The sequence below is a fragment of the Branchiostoma floridae genome, chromosome 6, assembly GCF_000003815.2.
Source record: "Branchiostoma floridae strain S238N-H82 chromosome 6, Bfl_VNyyK, whole genome shotgun sequence".
In the NCBI taxonomy this organism is placed as follows: domain Eukaryota; kingdom Metazoa; phylum Chordata; class Leptocardii; order Amphioxiformes; family Branchiostomatidae; genus Branchiostoma; species Branchiostoma floridae.
This window is the reverse complement of record NC_049984.1, coordinates 24,759,957-24,780,853: the sequence shown is the minus strand read 5'-3', so window position 1 is coordinate 24,780,853 and position 20,897 is coordinate 24,759,957. Positions and strand designations below refer to the sequence as shown.

The 20,897-nt window shown below is 40.5% G+C and overlaps 1 protein-coding gene across 1 annotated transcript in view; it reads left to right on the top strand.

Moving 5' to 3' along the window:
- The window catches only part of LOC118418394 (prokineticin receptor 2-like), a 57,345-nt gene that overhangs the window by 20,369 nt on the left and 16,079 nt on the right, over positions 1 to 20,897 (top strand). The window contains exon 2 of the mRNA XM_035824272.1: positions 12,006 to 12,660. Coding sequence (XP_035680165.1) covers positions 12,191 to 12,660 — 470 coding nt within the window. The 5' untranslated portion in view covers positions 12,006 to 12,190. The remainder of the gene's footprint in view (positions 1 to 12,005; positions 12,661 to 20,897) is intronic.

Genomic DNA, 20,897 nt, shown 5'->3' with positions numbered 1-20,897 from the left:
GGTGGATAAAGATTTGCATGGTGCCCCCGCGCGGGTGCCAATGCATGGCCCCGAAGTCACAAACTTGTCCTGGTGGACTACTGGATACCGCTGGGAAACCTCTCGGTTTCCTTACGAATACATCACGGCGTTGTTTGTCGCCGAGTCCTGGGTTGATAAAGATTTGCACTGGTGCACCAAGAGAGACAAGGGCTAGCCCCGAAGCCACAAACTTGTCCCGGTGGACTGCCGGATACCGCTTGGATACCTCTCGGCGTTTACACGATGAGATCACGGCGCTTTTTGTCGCCGGGTCCGATGAAGATTTGCACTGGTGCTCCGCGCGGGTGCCAAGGTCTGGTCCCGAAGTCACAAACTTGTCCCGGTGGACTGCCGGATACCGTGAGGGTACCTCTCGGTGTCTTCACGATTAGATCACGGCGCTTTTTGTCGCCGGGTCCGATGAAGATTTGCACTGGTGCTCCGCGCGGGTGCCAAGGTCTGGTCCCGAAGTCACAAACTTGTCCCGGTGGACTGCCGGATACCGTGAGGGTACCTCTCGGTGTTTTCACGATTAGATCACGGCGCTTTTTGTTGCCGAGTGATAAAGATTTGCACTGGTACGTCCGGTGCCCCGCGGGTGCCAAGGCATGGCCACGAAGTCACAAACTTGTCCCGGTGGACTGCCGGATACCGCGGGGGTACGTTTCGGTGTCTTCACGATTAGATCACGGCGCTTTTTGTCGCCGTGTCCTGGGTTGATAAAGATTTGCACTGGTGCACCAAGGGAGACAAGGTCTGGCCCCGAAGACACAAACTTGTGTCGGTGGACTGCCGGATACCGCGGGGGTACCTCTCGGTGTCTTCACGATTAGATCACGGTGCTTTTTGTCGCAGTGTTCGGCTCTATTGGCCCAGCCGTGCCCCAAAATAGCCCGCTACGTATAGCGGTATAAAGTGCAGTAAAACAGTCCGTAAACTACCCAGAGGGTTCCCTTTTTTCCCAAATGTGACGGCGGTTAACGTGGGATGGCGAATGCTGTGGAGAGATGGATTTAGACGGCTGATAAGAACAGATGGAATGATAGAACAAACCTGAAAGTTGAGTGCAATTACAAGGAACGGCAACGAAAGACAGTGGATGGTATAACGAAAGGAAGCCAGGTATGATGCCACATGAGACCCTTTACAGTGCTTTGTACATTTGCAAGTATATATATATTTCTTAGTATAGTTTCTCTATACTAAAGTGCCCATGCATCAATTGCAAAACTTTATGGTTTCAAATTGCAATATCTTGAAAATACTACAATTTGTCAATCTGTCGATTTGATGTCCCTAATAAATACCCTAGCAGATATAGGCTACCCTGCGGATAAAGCTAACTTTTGTTAAGTAGAAACATCAAATAAGCTCTGTACGTTATTGTATCAGTTTGATCCTTTGCAATTGCAATTAGCCCTCGCTGGGGAATAAAAGTAAAGAATCTAACTTAAAGAAATTTCACATATCGCCTCTGTTGGGACGAACAGCAAAGTGCAATCCCAGCATTCACAAATAACATACTGAAGTAGATGCGATCGATAGAAAACGGCTTGAGTTGGCAGAGATGGCGACGATAGTTAAAATGATGGTGATAGAATGAGGACAGGTGCGTATTTCAGAGCGCACACTAATGAAACGAAGATCCAAGACGACAGGCCATGATTAAGCCCCCTTTACAAATCAAGAATTTAGCTCGGCCGAGAAGTCAACGAGCTCTAACTACACAAGGAGGTATGACGCTGAACTTGAAGATCCTGCTGCGAATAATGCTCGTAGGCATCAGGGTCATGCCTCCTCGTAATTTAGAGCTCGCTCACACCTCGGCCGAGCTAAATTCTTGATTTGCAAAGGGGGCTTTAAGAGTCAAAGTTATGAACCGCTAACGATACCAACTGGTTCATAAGTCCTGTCTTGGAAAAACCAAGAGACGTAGGCTTACAATGAACTACGTGCGGTGACCAGCCCTCCAGCTCTGTCCTGCCACTTGCTACATGGTGTTACCGAACACCACAGGGTGTCTGCTTCTTCACCAGTAACTATCGTGACAGCCGGCTGATCCAGGTCATTGGCCTTATTTGTTTGGATCGGAAGAAGAGGGAGAGGAAGAAACGTAGCAAAAATAATATGTTTCCCCTTCCTGAAAGGAAACATAACTATCATATTACGTAAAGGTGCACTCTCACTGCACTTGCGTCAAGCTTGCGTTACAGAGGGGTCCATTCACTGCGTCACTGTTATTTTCTTTTCTTTTTATTAATTTGAATATTACGTAATATGTAAAAGTATGACTTAAAAGACGGCAAAATACTCAAAAAGTAAGAAAATTTGTTCTCTTAAATTCATTAAGTATCTTTCGAACCTTGCGGTGACGCAAGTGCAGCGAGAGTACACCTTAATAGCAAGCATTTGTGACAGAAAGATGAACGGATGGACCCGGGATGACCATTGGTCTAGGTAACTTCTCCCCATTGGGAAATACGAAGCCCCTACAACTGTAACTGTGGCAATAAATCAGAATATAACGTCTGAGAGGGTGAAAAGGTGTGTTTCGTGCGGCGAAGAATAGAAGGGGTTGGTCATAGGCTAACCCGTTCAGATGAAAAAGCCGGCTACTCAAGCATATTGATATGATGCTCGAAACGGCCAGACATTTCAGTTAGACGTTTTTGTGTCACCGAATCAAGGTAATGGATGCTGCCTGAAATATCTGACAGTTTTCAAAACCATACCCACTTGCTTGAGTAATTACTAATTGGCATTGTTTATCGCCTGGATGCCTGACATTCATCGACGCAACCCGTTGAAAGATAAGAAAGAACGTTTTTTTCCAAATAAGGCGTTTATCGATCTCAAGTAACGGTCGAAATTCAAACGTAATTTCCTCTGTCGTTGTGCTATGTTCTAAATCTAATACCCAGCAGTATAGAAGATATGATTCCGAGGTATCATAGAAAATTGATCGGATAGGGTGCAAAATCATGCCATAAGATCTGAATGAGATTATTCTGGTAATAACTCCAGGAGGAATTTGAAAGTGGCTATTTCATGTAATACGTTCAAACTTTATTACCTTCGCCAAGAAGGTTATATTTTGGGTAGCGTGTGTTTGTATGTATGTATGTGTGTAGAACACCGGCATAACTGGAGAACGACTGGATGGATTGTATTGATATTTGGTATGTGGGTAGATCTTGATAAGACCTGGAAACGATTAGATTTTGGCCCCCCTAGGGGCTTGTTACGGTACTGCAGCGGAACTTTCGGGTTTGATATCTCAGGTTCTGGATATGCTGTGGTCGTGATTTTTAAGTGGCAGATAGCTTGTGGGACCGAGAGTAAGTAGTATAGATTTGGGCACCCTAGCGGCTTGTTTTGTAACTGCAGGGCAGGTTTAGTTTCAGACTTTGAAAGGGAATAACTCAAGAAGGGATTGACGGATTGTCATGATTTTTTGTATGTAGATAGCTGAAGTGATGCTTCATATAATTACATATTAAATATGCAAATTAGAACATAATTTGCATAACTAATTAGAAAATTGCCTTAACAGGCTCAGTTCAATTATAGGACCATTGCAACATGTGGCATTTGGAAATGAGAAAAAAATATTTACATATATTTATTATGCAAAATAAAGACCTAATTTGCATTATCAATGAGAAAATGCTATAATGTCATTGTGGTAACAGGAACTTTCGTACTTGTAGCATTTGAAAGTTATGTACAGGTGAACATCGTCAAACATTGATTATGCAAATGAGGTCCTCATTTGCATAAATTATCAGAAAATGCGATTAAGCCTTATTTCTTAACATAGATTGTGTACGCCTGTTGTTTGGTAAAGGAGATGACCAACTAATATAATTTATTTAAATGAATACTTAATTTGCATAATCAATGACAAACAGAATCAATACAGCAGTTAGAAGGGTAGAATCATTTGGCGAAGGTATGGGGTCGTGGAACTCTAGTTGACAATGAATCTGGTGTAGCATCTGAAGTTGTTGGTCCGGGGAATCGTTCTCATTGACCAGGTTTGATGAGTGATGCAACAGCTGCAGGGGAGCTACGGTAGGGAGCATTGCCAATTTCTAATGAATGGGTCTTCATTGATATGCATCAGGTAAAGGTAGGCCCATAGCCTTTTCAGGTCGTACTGGCAGTTGTTGTTATCCACTGTGTCTCAGTTACGGTATTGGAAGGCGGACTGCATCTCTCTGCTTCCACAATCTACCACAACGTAGTAAGCCATCTTAACAATACCATATATAAAGGACAGGCAGAAGGTAAAGTTAGCCCCATAGCCTTTTGAATCGTTCACATTGTCCAGGTGTGATGAGTGATACGACAGAGAAAGTAGCAAGGGGAGTCTTGCCTATTTCGAATTAATGATGCTTAGAATTAAGCTTTATTCATGTGCATTAGGTTTTTAATGTGCTTCAAGGCAAGCACAATGTTGCACTAAACTTGAAAATATCACAGCAGGACTGGCAGCAGGTAAAGGTAGTTCCATAGCCTTTTGAGGTACTGGCAGTTGTTGTTTTGTGTAACGTGCTGTTAAAGACAGGTACTTGAATGTGGTTATGGTCCGTAACAGCCTGACTCGCTCATATCTTTTGTTGCTGATTCAAGATTGAATTTGAGATTTGTGTGCCCTTAAAAAACCAGGTGCTTGAATATGGTCGGTAACAGCCGGATTTGTTATACTCTTGCCTCACAGCTTTAAGGCTAAATTTGAGGTTTGTGTACACTAAATGCTCTTAAAGATCAGGTGCTTGAATGTGTCGATGGTCGGTAACAGCTGGACTAGCTATTATATTTCCTCTCTGAGTCAAAATTAAATCGGAAATTTGTGTAATGTCCTCTTAAAACCAGGTACTTGAATGTGATTTGATCTGTAAAAGTTGGACTTGCAATTCTTTTTTTCTCGTTAAAGATTGAAGACTGATTTTGAGGTTTGAGTAAGTGCTCTTAAAAATTAATTGATTGTTGTTACGGTCGGTAACAGCCGGACTCGCAATTACATTTCCTTTTTGAGTCAAAATTAAATCTGAAATTTGTGTACGGTGCTCTTAAAATCAGTTACTTGAATGTGACGTGGTCTGTAAAAGTTGGACTTGCAATTCTCTTTTCTCGGTGAAGATTGAAGACTGTTTTTGAGGTTTGAGTAAGTGCTCTTAAAAATTAATTGATTGTGCTTATGGTCGGTAACAGCCGGACTTATTTTTTCCTCTCTGAGTCAAAATTAAATCGGAAATTTGAGTAAGGTGCTCTTAAAATCAGGTATTTGAACTGTTACAGGTGTGGTCTGTAACAGTTGTACTTGCAATATTTTTGCCAAGCGGATTCAAGACTGATTTGAGGTTAAAATCAGGTACTTGAATGTGATGTGGTGTTTAGAAGTTGGACTTGCAATTCCTTTTTTTCTCATTGAAGATTGAAGACTGATTTTGAGGTTTGAGTAAGTGCTCTTAAAAATCAGGTGTTTGAATGTGGTTATGTAACAGCCGGACGTGCAATTCTCTTCCGACTCTGAGTCAAAATTAGATCGGGGATTTATGTAAGGCCCATTTGAAAGTAGGTACTTGAATATGGTTTGGTCTGTAACAGTTGTACTTGCAATATTCTTGCCACGCGGATTCAAGACTGATTTTGAGATTTGTGTAAGTGCTCTTAAAAATCGATTGATTGTGGTTACGGTCGGTAACAGTGGGACGTACGATTGTCTTTCCTCTCTGAGTCTAAATTGAATCGGGGATTTGTGTGAAGTGCTGTAACAGTTGGACTTGTAACACACTTGCCTCGTGGATTCAAGATTGAATTTGAGGTTTGTGTACACTAAGTGGTCTTAAACTAGGTACTAGAATGTGTTTATGGTCTGTAACAGCCGGACTTGCCATTCTATTTCCATCTAGAGTCAAAATTAAAGCGAAGATTTGTGTAAAGTGCTCTAAAAACTAAGTACTAGAATGTGTTTATGGTCTGTAACAGCCGGGTTTGCAATTGTCAAAAATAGATCTGAGATTTCTGTTTGTGGATGAGTGGATAGTAGTAAATGAATGTTCTCTGTTAATGTTGATAGCCATTGCACGGCTCGATATACTTTTCTCCATACCTGCACTGCTGCTGGTAACATCGAAAATCACCTGCACCAGACAAAATTTACCTGCATCACTCTGAATTTAGGAAGGATGGCACATACTAAAATTGTCCAGAAACCATTGCTATTTTCTAAATACGCTATAGTTGGTAACAGTCAATGCAGCTAATAACAATCCATATACACCTAGTACTATATGGAATTCATGTGTAAAACTCAGTACATGGACCAATGCAGGTAGACACCAGAAATACCTGCATAGTTCCAATTTTCCCTGCACTAACCTGCACATGCAGGTGGTATTTCGAGCCCTGCAGATTGTTATTTGTTACATTTAATGTTTGTTCTGGTACTGTATTTCATATATTTGCGTGTTTGCATGACACAACAGATATCAACACAATGGCTCATCAGGAAATTTGAGACGTAAGAATACCAGTGCCTGACTAGAGGATGTTGTAATCAGTAGAAGTTCACGGAAACCACTGACGGAGCCCGCGGGCAGCGTAACTGTAGAGTAACCTAGAAACCAGGGGTCCTGGGTTCAAATCCTGACTTGCTATCGGTCTTATACGTATTAAGGTACTTAATTGACTTTTTAGAGCAGCCAGGTGTACAAATGAGCACATGTAAAATGGGTACCTGAGTTCGGTTGGAGAGTTTAAATGCATTGGAAAGAGAATGATGGGCTCCGCCCTCCAATACCGTTTAGTAGACACAGTGGATAACAACCCACTGACCCTTCTGACCTCGTAAAACAGGCCCCATAAAGCTATTAGATAACGTAACCTTCACCTTCTGTCGAACCGCTGAAGTTCGTCCACCCACCGCCGCCCACCCACCTACAAGATGGCGGAAAGAGAGTAGCGCTCCTGCCCTAGGCTCCTCGTCTCTCACCCCCCACCCACACAAACAAACAAAAAGGTACCACCAATGGGTCTTTTGGTTGAAGACATGGTGGTCCACCATGTCTTCAACCAAAAGACCCTCGTCCCAACCTGTGTCCATGGAGAGTCTTCAACCAGATGAAGTTGGACACGTTTATGGAGGAAAAAGAAGTAAGGTACTAACTACTTGAGTGCAGTGCCACCTTGTCCTTGTAAAAGCAAAATTTAGAAAGAAAAAAAAGAGCAAGAGGCCGCAGTCCACATACTTTGTGACGTAATTATGGTTTTAACATTGGGCTGTGATGCGTTAGTTTTTTTCTTATCAAATGGGATAATGATAAGAATGTTAATCACATCTGTACGTTGGGCCGAATCAGCTACAACGACTATATATACTGAGCCGATTACATTGATAGGCCCATGGACTACATATCGGCAAATAAGGACAAGCAGGAGGAAAGCATAAATTGTATTTGTAACACTGATAGCTTACCAGGGCAACTTATGTTACGACTCTCACTTATTCATAGTCTGCCCCAAATATTCTGTTATACTAATTTACGGTAAGCAAGTCTGTCATCATACTTACTGGGATTTACCTCAATGGACCTACATAGTAAATTTAAATACATCATGACATGTGACAACCCCCGTATAGTATACAGGGGGAACTACATCAAAGAATGTAGAAATTTCTCCGATTATTGTAAAACACCATTTTCACCCTTATGTAGATTAAACATATAAAACTGTAGTAAAATGCTATCATTTTATGTAGATGCCATGCTTTGTGCCTTGTGCAATTGTTGCGCAATAATGGTTTCTGCATAACTCAATCCCAATAAATGTCTACCCGCCCAAATACCAGATGGTTTCCAATAATAAACTCTAACTTACAGCGTCAGCTGTTCGTCTATATGTTCGTCTATATCAGTAATTGCCCCCCCCCCCCTTTCGATTAGCGCTTATGATCCATATCCTATTTTGTATTAAACTATTGTTTCCATTCATATACAGGTAGTTTATCAGAAAACTATGGATGGTACTTGTATGTATGGTAACCAATGCAGCATGGTAATCAATGCTGTAAATGATGGTTGGAGTTTCAGCTGGAGCATCAGCTTGAATCAAGTTGCCGCCAGACATAGCCCAACTTCTGCCTAGAGATATTTTGCCCAAACCACCTGGTACGATACTGAAAGCGTTTGTGATTTTGGAAATTATTGCATTACTTATACAAAAAGCTACCGTGAAAAAAGTGCATCATCAAGGAAATACGAGCAGATGACTTGCCAAAGCAGCCAAACATAATATTATGAATGCAGCAAAGGGAACATTAAGATACAGATGCGGACAGTTGTTACGTCATCCAATTACAATGCTCCGTAGGAGGCTAATTGCACTCCGTCCCGGAGTAACAACTGTCTGAGACTGACAGAATCAACTTAGCTGGTACCGGATCTCCGACAAGCAGCATTATTTCTTCTGGTCTGCTTCTAACAAAGGCAAACTCACCAACTATCCAACCATGTTAGCCATAAATAGTTCCCTTTTGAACAATGGCTACGACACACACAAAAATCCAGTCTTCGTCTATAGCGCTACTTACGGTGGCTACCCTGCGAAAAAAAACTGGACCGAAAATCAAATCTTTCACATCTTTAATCAATGAAAAAGGCAGAAACATACGGATAATATGTATCCATGCGCATCGTCTAGATCGCCAAATACAGTTCTGTCTACACGCATTAAATGGCGATTGCAAAGATAGGGCATGGAGAGAAAAACATATCAATCATAACACTGTGGGGATTCGTCTGTGCTACAAGAGGAATGGCGTCTGTTGCTACAAGCTTTACGGATGATAATTTTACCAAAAAGAGTCAAATGGATGAGTGATGGCTGCAGTCTTCTTGTTTGCTCTATTGTTTTATAAGGGTGATCATGTCTTATTGTGTAACCTTTAGCTTTTGTAATTTCTAAGGTTTGTGTTTTGGAAATTGTATGCTTGATATAAGAATGTCTTTATTTATTTATCTATTTGTGTCTGTAATACTGATGTGATGTTCATGTATGTACAAGAGCTTTTTGATGTTTTTATGTGGTGTTTAATGTTCTTATGTTCTAGGTTTTTATGTTTCAGCCTAATATTGTATATGTAAACATTGCACGTTCTGATGTTTTTGTGAGATTGATAATGCTGAGATTGTAGTATCTCTATGTATATTTGATGTGTTTTTATTTGTGATTTCTTGTCTGGTATTTTAGAATCTTTTGATTTTGTTGCAATTATGGGAATGTTTGAGTAATATTTATGTTAATTTCTGATATGTGTAAAATTGAAACCCGCAAAACACTGCACAGAAATCCACGGTTGATCATGTAGGTGAATGAGCTTTTTGATGTTTGTATGTTGTATTTAATGCTTTTATGTTTAGGTTGGTATGTGTAAGTTTAATATTGTATATGTAAACATTGTCATTGCAAGTTCTGATGTTTTTGTGAGTTTGTTAGTACTTAGATTGTGGTATCTTTATGTATATGTGATGTGTTTATACTTGTGATTTCTTGTCTTGTATTTTTATACTTGTCTTTTTGTTGCAAATGGGAATGTTTGAGTAATATTTCTGTAAATTTGTGAAATGTGTAAAATTGAAACCAGGGAAGGAAAACCCTGCACAGAAACCCAGGGATGACACCCCTGCACAGAAGTCATAGGGAAGAAACCCTAGCACAAAAAATCCAGGGGGGATAAAACACCCCTGTAAAAAAAGTCCTAGGGAGCAAACCCTAGCCAAAAAAGCCAGTGGGAATGGCCCCTGCAACAATATGTAAATGTGTTATAGTATATAGTACTGCATATGTCTAGATGATGGAGTAAATAGTAAGACACTAGTGTGTAAAATATGGTAAGGGAATGCTCGTGTAAATATTCTATAATGATTGTGTTTAGTTTTAAGTGATTATCTTTGAATGTTATTTATAACTTGTGAATAAAATGTGAGAAAAAAAAAGAGTCAAAAGAGTCCAAAACCCCAGAAAAGAATGTTAGTTGACGATATAGAGTAACTTTAGGAAGTCAAAAAAAGTAAGTCAACTTCACATTAGCGTTAAATCATTCAGTATCCTATGAAAATCTCCAAGTATTCTGCCTAAAAACAATGTCTTTGACTAGACCGTACAGAGATAGGTAATTTAAGGGGTGACAAGAGAATACTTGTCTTGTTATGTATTTGATATCTTTTGAAGAATTATTGGCCTTCATGGTGTACTTATCGCCCCTTATTAATGCCGAAAATATTTACGATCGATCAGTATCTATACGTATATACGTATTGGAAATGCATGAGTAGGATCTTCATGAGTACAATGAGTGTCATTTCAAGTGAAAGTCTTCAAAGATTTGGTTAATTATGTAGATAATTATCATAATTATGATACACAATTTATTGAAAAATAGCACTCTTTTGTCTCTCTCTCTCTCTCTCTCTATATATATATATACATATATATAGTCTGGATTTTAGTACCCCTTGAAAGCTAACACGACCAGATTTTTGCTAGAGAAGCGGAAGAACTTGATGCTCGATCCCTGTTGGTTATCAGTCTTTTTCAAGGAAGAAAAAACTATACCTACTTGATACACAGTAAGTGTGATTGATCAGTCTACCAGACCAGTACTGTCAGTGGGAGTCTGGCGACAGTCAGTGTGTGGTCAGTAGACATACTAAGTCTGGCGTAGTTATTCTCAGATTTTTTATCTGAGATTGTGGTTGAAAGTTGGCAAGAACAAGTCGAAACAAAAGATGGATAGTATGGTACATACAGTAACCACTAGCTAGACTCACTTTTCAAAGGCCTCAAAAGACGTCAAGTGGGTAACTTAAGTTCACCTTTATCCACAAGAAGCCCAAGCTATATCCGTTGTTTGCAAGCACATGGTACTAGTATATAATGATATCAAGTCAACGGACTGTCGTTTCAAACTTAACTCAAAGAACTCAAAGAATAAAAAAAATCTACTACCGTGACTAGTAAATACTGTGACACAAATGACATTAGAACTCTGCAATTTTATTGTCTATGCAGATCTTTTTTTTTTAATATGTGACATCAACAGCTGATGTTAACAGAATATTGAGAAGTCTTTTATATATTTGTGAATGTGTTGCATAATTCAGCCAGTTTGGGCCGCAATGCAAAATCTTGTTCTCAATTGTAATCTCTTCTTCACTATTCCATACATATACGTTATATAGCCAAATCTAAATTTATAGCGAGTTTGATAACTCCTCTAAGACTTACATTTCCACCATCTCGAAGAAGAAAGTTGGATTCCCTTAGTTGATATATAATCTATACTATAACTATTGTTGTAGCTTTACATTTTATACATGCATCTGCACTTCACCTTTGTTGTAACCTGTACTTAAACCCGTGGGTATATGTATATAATAACTAGGTCTTCACTCATCCATTCTCATATTGGTATAAGTAATAACATGGTAGCGGTACCTGTGTTGAAAACCAGTCGATGTACAAAATTTGATTTGGGGCATCTCTATTTCGCCCTCAATCTAAGCTTACTAGTGTTGTACGGGTATAATGATATCCCTTTCCACTAGAGGGTGCCCTCAGAGTGATTGTTTCGTGACTTTAATCTGACTGTTGTGAACCTTGAAATCATATCTAGAGTATGGTGCATGGTATAGAATTGGAAAGACAGCAAAGCACACAGAATGTATCAAAAATGCTTTCTATCCATGAAATTCGTTGAGCGATCTGTCAAATTTCTGGTCGCCCAGTCAAGCCTCTAGTGAAAAAGGGAAATTTTTTGACCAAAGGTTATACCTACTTGCGTAGGCTATCGTAAAAAAAAGGTCACTTGTAATGCTGGTAGCAATGCCCATACGCAGCCAGGCATATTATATATACTTTGTGGAAACAACTGTCTGACGCTAACAGGAATCCTATAAATCCTTCCCGATTTGCAGATCACCAAGGCGTGTGGGAGACGTCTAAGGAACTGTCAATAACGTCAGTAGAGAATACAAATCTGCCTCCTCTTCGATTTTGATTGGATCTCGCCGCGCTCGGCAACTTCCTGGCATATTAGCATATCCTCCAGCCTCTCCGTACCAGAAGAGGTCTCAGCCGGTGTAAGCACCACACTGTCAGCATGGTTGATGCGGCGAAGACAAACCTCACCATCAGCGAGATCTGGGACACGTACGGCGACTACGGGCCCGCCGTCGTCATAGACGGCAAGACCGGCGAAGACAACTGTAGCTACAAGATCAGCGAAGACTATCTTGCCTACAACCGGGGGGACTCCCTCGCGGCAAGCATCTTCGTCGGCACGATCTACGTCGCGACTATCGTGACATGCGGCATCGGGAACATCCTCCTCATGGCAACCATCATCATGTACAAGAAGATGCGCACAGTCACCAACGCCCTCATCGCAAACCTCGCCTTCTCGGACTTCATCGTGTCAGTCGTATGTGTCCCCTTCATCATCGACTACTACGTGGTTCGCGCCGAGAGGCCGTGGTTCTATGGGGACACCATCTGTGCGGTCATCAACTACCTGCGGATGGCGTCTCTGTACGTGTCCACCAACTCGCTACTGCTCATCGCCGTGCACAGGTCAGTCTCATTCTGTACTATTCTATTCTATTCTATTCTATTCTATTCTATTCTATTCTATTCTATTCTATTCTATTCTATTCTATTCTATTCTATTCTATTCCACTCTCCTCTACTCTCTCTGTACTTTCTATCTTTCTATTCTACTCTTGACTATCAAATTCTTTTTTTGCATTCCAATTCATATGATTCTACACATTCTATACTGTGATATAGAATTCTATTTTATTTTACTTTATTCTATTTTATTTTATTTCACTTTATTATGCATCAAATTCAATTTTATTCTGTTGCAATATATTCTACTATTTTTCTATTCTACCACACGAAACATTAGACCCCTTATCTCAAACAACTATCATCGACATCGAAAGCAATTTCCGAGCTGTACTTTTAACAAATAGAATTGCTTTTATGCTCTAGAAAGATAAGTGGCCATTTTGATATCGTATCCTCGAATACAGACCAGAAACCTCCTAGTTTCTAAAATCCTTTAATGAATTTAAATGTTTTTTCTTCAAAAAACATCCTGTAGATTTCCTTAAATATGAGAGTGTCTTTTTTGAGCGGTGAAAACATGTAAGGCTTTTTCAGTCGCGTCTTGCAAATGAACAAGGTGGGCGGAATATGGAATCAAGTAATGTCGAGCAGAACTCTTTTATCTAGGACATAGAGCTTTTATTGTCTTAATTCTGTTAATCGAGATGTTGGGGTCAGACGTTTTCAAGTCATTGATTGCTTGTGAGGGAATTACTACCGAGCAAGGAGGTCAATGAAGTCTTTAAAATGCGTGGATTGCGCCCGCTGGCCTTTATTATATAAAGCCTGTACCCTTGGTGTGGTGTTTCTCTCAAAGTCTGACATTAACTACCAAGCCACGAGACCAATCAAGCCTTTCATATCGGATCTTTAATAGGGCATAGATCTCTAAAGGCACAGACATTTGATTATTCTGATCGCCGCATGTGGGAGGTAATATGTCCCCGTGGATCACCTGGTAGCAGCCTCACAGCTGAGCTTAATGTCCCAATAACTCGGTTGGGGTCTTTCAAACAAGACGTAAATGAGTTCCCCTATTCGAGAAGGTGCCTTGAGTACGTTCAAGGGGAATAGCTAGCTAGCAACCCTCCCTGTAAGATATACACTGCTACTGAAACAGTAAGGAAACCTGCTGAACTATGTACCACTAGGCACTAGAAGGTGGGCGACAACAACAAAAGATCAATGAAGTCTGTCAAAATCTCATACTGGACTCCATAGAGCTTAGATGTATGAAGGGCTTTGAGGATTGAACTTACAATTGACGCACGCATGTCCCTGTAGCTCCACTCGTAGCAGCATCACAGTTGAGCATCTGGTTCCAATTAGTTGATAACATGAGAGCCCACGTTTTTGATCCTGGACAGGGCATCTCAGTTGAAGTCTTTAATGTTCAATCTTCAATTAAGTATTTCATTTTAGTATACATGGTGTAGAGCTTAGATCTCTGAAGGCTTAGATCCAAATAGACGTTGAGAACTTTACTTAAATCTATACCCGCTGTGCCACTAGGCACTCCCCAGCGAACAGCCACAAAGAGTTCAATGAAGTGTTTTATCTTAGTATACATTACAGAACCTAGATCTCTAAATGCTTCTATATGAATTTGAAGTTTTGAGGACTAAGCTTAACCCTTAACATGTCGTGTTATCTAAGGAAACTTCAAAGGGTAAGGTTTGAGTGTAGGGTCTACAAAGGTCTTAATGATTGAAGTTCAATCATTAAGACCTTTGTAGACCTTAGTTCAGTCTTTCTAACTCCTGGAATAGCGTTTTCGCGACAATGGTGATTGGCTGACGGAAAAAAATTCGAGCTGGCTAGAGCCCTGGATTGAACATACAGCTGTGTTAGCTGAACAGTTGGGATGTTTCTATACAAGCTATCAATCTCTTAGATCTCTTATGTACTGTAGTTGGTGGGTCCTGGGAGAACTTCAGAATGCTTCCTTATTGTGTGTAAATGTCAGTGCGTGGGCTACGCCTGTTGGGCCCTATCAGTTTTGTTGTATTTTGCTCTAAATAACCGTATCGTTTCAATGAAATGTTCGCACAGTTGAACTGGGTCTGACATTTCTTTTAAGTGATGCACAACATACACCGACACACATGTTGTACTCAGTTAGCTGTTGTTCCTCTACATGGCACATGCAATGTTTCATAGTTTTGAAACTTGAACGTGCAGTCACTATCCTTAGGCAGCACTGCATTAAGTTGTGCCAGCCTTCATTTTTGTATTGGAATCATTTCCTCAGTATGAAAAAAATACAACTAAAAACAACAAAACACACCACAAAATCGTTCTTTGTCTATGAAATTCTCTGAAATATTTGTCAATGCAAATTCAAGTGGAAAGGGAGTACTGCTAAATGAGCTTTCTTTCAATCTTTCTCAAAGTTCATTCATTTCAAGAAAAAATGAGAATACAACAACAAAAGAAGGGCATGGCAGATACAAACAAAACACATGTGGCACCCCAAAACAAAACATAAAAGACTCAATCGTTTACAGTCTTTTTAAAAGTCACTATTCATCAGAAAATAACGTATTTAGTTTTCATCCACTTACTTGAAGGAGCTTAGATATGCTTCTGGCATCATTGAGGAATGGGATGTCCCTGTAGCTCAACTGGTAGCAGCCCTCCCAATTCAGCTCCAGGTTCAAATCAGGGGAAGGACATGTCGGCTGGGGCTGCACACGTCTTTCGGAAAGGACGCAAAATGGGTGTCCCGTGCACTAGGAGGTGCCCCGTTAAAGACGAAGACCTAGCAACCTCTCTCTGTAAAAATGTACCCTGCTACCGAAAACAGCATCAAAACTTGTAATTCGTGCCCTATGTGCCACTTGGAACTTCAAGGTGAACCCCATGAAATCATTATCTCTTACAGACACATGTTGACACAGCTAAAACCGCCGAAGCAACACGCACCGTTTAAAGATACGCCCTGTACAATAGGATTTTCTACAATGTTAGCAGCAACTGGCAGCCTGGAGACCGATTCCTCGTTAAAGGGGAAGACCTAGCAACCCCTCTCTGTAAATACATACCCTACTACAGAAACAACAACAAAACCCGTAATTCGTCTTCAAGGTGAAAATCATTATCTCTTATACACACATGACACAGCTAAAACCACCTAAGCGACACGCGCCATTTAAAGATACGCCCTGTTGAATAGGATTTTCTACAATGTCAATCTAACTGATGCCTTGAGACATTAAGATCAGGGATAATGTGGCACTACATGACAGGGAGTTAACCCCCAAAGCTGCCGGTCGCTGGATAACGAGATCCCCCGAGGATTTTAAACTGTCTACCGCAACGAATTACGAGCTCGGCGCTGCGATGCTTTCTGTGGCAACGGCCTTCGGGTAAATGGTTTTCTCACTCCCGCGAAGATGGTGCGTCCTTTGCCCGAGATTTCTTGAGATTGATGGCGAGATTTTTAGGGCTTTTTCCTCCATCACCAATGCTGTAAAAAGTATTGCGAGACTTTAGAATCGATTTGAAAGTCTTCAGGTAAGTGATGTCTTGCAGGCAGCGAAAACTATGGAAGACGATTCCCAGATTTTAGAATCGCCTTGAATGAATATTCAAAAACACATATTCTTGAAGTAATTTAACTGTAGTATCCAACACAAAAATTGGAATCAAATTTTTGATTGAACAGATATTATTTTTGTTGGATATTATAGTTAAACTAGTTCAAGAATGACTTCTACCAACACAGATGAAGTTTCAAGCTCATATTTATGTATATCTATCGATTCGCACTTACTATCGATTGAAATAGCACAATTCTTTTGTTTTACATACCAATTGATCCGGTTCCCATAAATCGTAAAAACCAACTTCATATTTAACAGATATATGCCGTAAATTAAAAACAAAGAAATATGAGAAGAAGGATGATAATGTCGTTGAATGCTAAAGTTAATGTCAATGTTAATGTCAAAGTCATACAAGACAAAGACATAAAAGCGTTGAGCGGTCGGTGCATTCTATTAGCATTCTTGTCGCACAGCTGCCCCCAAAAGAAAGACAGTGCATAGAAAACACTCATTACGTACTATATCAATGTTTATGGTGTCTGTTTGAAACCTTTACCTTCCTTATAGGGCCTTCACACTGAAACCGAATTAGCAGGAATCAAGCAGAACCAGTCGGAATGAAGTATTTGCAAACTTCGTACCACATTCGGGGCCATTCGGGTGGGGATTCCAAAATGAACCTTATATCCCCTTCACACGAGAAGGAATGAGCCCAAATGCCGTCAGAATGAAAATTATTTTCTATAAATTCTATTCCTGGGAATTCGTAGTGTATTCTAGAAATTCTCACTGCATTCCAGATACTCATTTGGTCAAATTCGGGCAGGATTCAAAGTGGTTTGCCGTTTCGGTTCTCCATCGAATGAGATAAGAATGTTTCGAATAATGTTGGAATGCCACAGAATGCGGTCCGACTGCAGTTAGAATACACAAAGAATCCGCTTCGAATGCCATTAGATATTTCTCCACTTCGAATGCACCTCGACGGTTTTTGACATGTCAAAAACTTTCGAGCTGGCCAAAATAAAGGGGACGAATATTTGGAATACAGTACGATTTGCCAGGAACTGCCAGGAATAGAAAAACAATTTCGTTCTGACGGCATTCCGGCTCATTCGTGCTCCCGTGTGAAGGGGGCCTTAACGCCATGTTGATTCAGTTATATGGACGACATCGCCTGGGAACCCCAAACTGGGGCGTGCGAATAATCGAATAAAAAAAACGGACAAGCTTCCTTCATGATGAAATTTAAGTGGTCACTCGTGGCTCTGATGCTTTGAGTGACCACTTTGATTACCTTGAGTGATGCTTTGAGTGGTCACTCAGGAAGGCTGAACAAATGGCAAACAGTGTATGGAAGAATAGATTTTTCACTTTTGTTCTTTCACATCTTCTTTCATTTTTTGAAATAATGAGTTTTGTATACTGCAACATTGCTAACCGTTTCACGATATATTTTTTTGCCATATATTTTCTCCATTGCTTTTGCACGGTTAACAGTAGGGTCGAATAGGTTACTAGGAAATGGACGAAAATTCAAGCGTGAATGTTATCTTTACACTCGAGTCAACAGTTGGCCTAATACCCCTGTCACATTATCCACGATCTTCGGGCGTATCGATGGAAGATCGGCCAGAGGGTTACGCGTGTTTTTCACCTGAAAATCGCCTCTGTTACAAAAAAGCCATACCTTGTACCTTTAACATTTGTTGTACAATAAAGTTATTATCATAACCGAGGCACGGGTGATTGCCGCAGAATCGTCGTCCGATCGATTTTTTTCTGACCTATACCCACACGCTGTACATATCCATCATTCGGTACCCACGCCTTTTCATAATCTAATTCAATAGCCTGTCACTTGTTCGTATATATAGCTTATGGGATATGATAATGATGAAGTGGAATTCCTCAGATATTGTTTAGTTGACAGTCACACTTCCGTTGCCCGCATATTGGTTGTGCAGCGAAGCCTTTCAGCATATTTGTTCGTTCTTCAGGGGGCAATTGATGTTTGTAGACTAAATATAAAGTGAACGGATGATATGTTGTAGTGGATATGAATAGGGCTAAGATTATGGCATAATAGCCTCCACTAGGTCCTCCTACGGGGATGCGGGGCTCGTAGAATTCGGGAAAAAATCGGGGAAAAAAATAGGAGTGAGTCCACGCTCGCAGTCCATGTTTTTTCAACTCTTCTGGTAGCAAAAGTTCGCTGGTAAATTATTCCCCATTTGATAGCCAACATAGTCAGTCTAGTAGAGACTAATGGCATAGAATGCATAATCATACTAACTAGTCCTACAGCATTACTGAAAAAAGGACCAAATGCGCAAATTTGCCTAAAAGCGCGCCGACTTTGGCACACATCACATGCAGTTGAATCTATTTCAGGCAAACTGTCTGGGCATCTCAATTTGTACCCAATTTGTGTAATTGCCCACCCCCTCACAGTAAGTGACCACTCGTTCTGGTACGTACGTGAGTTCTGCATTGACATTTTTGGCAATTTTCGGACTGGGTTGAAAGTTTTCAATCAAAGACGTTGTTTTTGTTTGGGTAAATAACCAAGCTGTACTGCATGGGAAACCGATTTTTCCGGGTAAGAAACTCCTGCACATGCACCCCCTATATTTCTGGCAATTTACGGGACATGTGTAGCCGGACACACTGCCTGTACGGGCCATTGACACAGCCACAAATGCTCGGAAACGAACCACTTTTATGTCCAGTACGTGTCTAAGGCCCGTGTATTTCCGCACAAATAGCCGTGAAACGCCCGGATATGTCCGGACACATGTGGCAGTGTGCCGCCATGCACACAATGTATGTCCTCACCTGAGCCAAAGAAAGATCAATACAGAACTTGCCCAAATGTTAAACACATAAGGAGAGGGGCAAAATTTAAACATCAGTATAAGGAATAAAATGAGATATACGATATCCGGCACCTGCATAGAATCTTATACATGTATGACCATCTATGGGAATGCAGAAATATCCAAAGTTATAATTATCACCAATATCTAGTTAAATTCGCGTTTAGAAAGTTATTTGCTTGCATCAGATACATTACTTTGAAATATTGCGAGTAAAAACCACGGAAAACAGTCCATTTTCTCATCACCGCGAATTAGAATGTATTTACAATTCTACTGCAACTTTGACAAAATGAAGACGGCACTTCGCGAAGCCTTCATGTTCCACTGATCCATACAGTTTTACAGTTCATTAACTGTAGTTTTTACTTGGTAGATATGATGACACGAAAGATACATTGTAGATCTACCATCTTAAGTATGATGAATTAAGACTTATACGCGCACTACTATATTTTTTTTTAGTGAGAAGGCATCCGCCAGTTTTCATCAGCGCTCTAAATAAGGTCGTTACGTGCTGTAAGAGGGGGGGGGGGCGCATGTTGTTCAGACTACAGTTCATCTACACCGCAGTATTACTGATAAGATCGAAAGGCAATTTTCTGTGCCTGTGGGCTTCGAAGTGGGGAAAACAATTTTGCACAATCGATTGAAGAAGCTATATATGGATTGCCTATAGACAAAGCCGAAGACAAAAGCACTTACTTTGACCTTCAGACACCCGAACATTTTTTGAGAACTAAAATAACCAAGCGGATTCCAAACCGTTAACGAGCCTTTTTGTCTTTTTCAATACATCATTTTTGTACACTTCTTCGGAAGCATTTTTGCTACTTAAGGTGCAATCTCATTGCACTTGCGGCAAGCTTGCGTCACTGCGGGGTTCGTTCGCTGTGTCACTGTTTTTTTTCTATAGGACATTCCGTAATACGTAAAAGTATGACTTAGAAGACGACACAATACGCAAAAAGTAACAAAACTCGTTCTTTATCTCTGAAAGTCGTTGGGTATCTTTCAAACCCCACAGTGACGCAAGTGCGACGCAAGTGAGACACAAGTTAGTATGGAAGTGATTATTCTTCCGAGAATGTAACTATTGAGAAAAACCAAAAAGAATTATGTTTCGAAAACTGCAAATTTTGTGGGCCCCACCAGGACTCAACACAGTCTTTTCCCTCTGTACTTTTCGGTATTGTAACAAAACACTATTGTGACCTTCATCGTAAAAATATAGGAGAGATTACCTTAGATATATGTTTAAACTGGCAAACCCACGGCAGGAATTTCCTGGGGATTAAAATAGTTCAAATGGTACTTCGCAAATATACGCCTGGGGTCCAAACGGATCCCTTTGGGGTTGTTTGCGGGTTAAAAGTGATCAGGTTGAGAGAAAATACGTGTTCGTTGCTTTGCAATCTACCCCCGAAGCATAACCTGACTATTACATGTATTGCCCAAGAGACCCATTGTAAGCGCGCCTTGTACCATTTATTCTGAAGAGGTTCATTGCTTCGCCTTTATTTGAATTACCGGAGCATGTCTCTCGTCGCTCGTAGGTATTTATGAGGCTGTTACGACATATGCTTCATCTCATATATGCTTCATCTCATATGCTTTAAAAATAGAACAAGATAAGAAAGAAGAATATTAGATAAGGCCATGTTTATTTGATTATATGGATGGCATACTAAGGGAATCAACAAACTGATGCGAGCGTGCATATAAAAAAGTTTACCAAAAAAAGTTGCCTTAAAATAGTATACTGATCAGT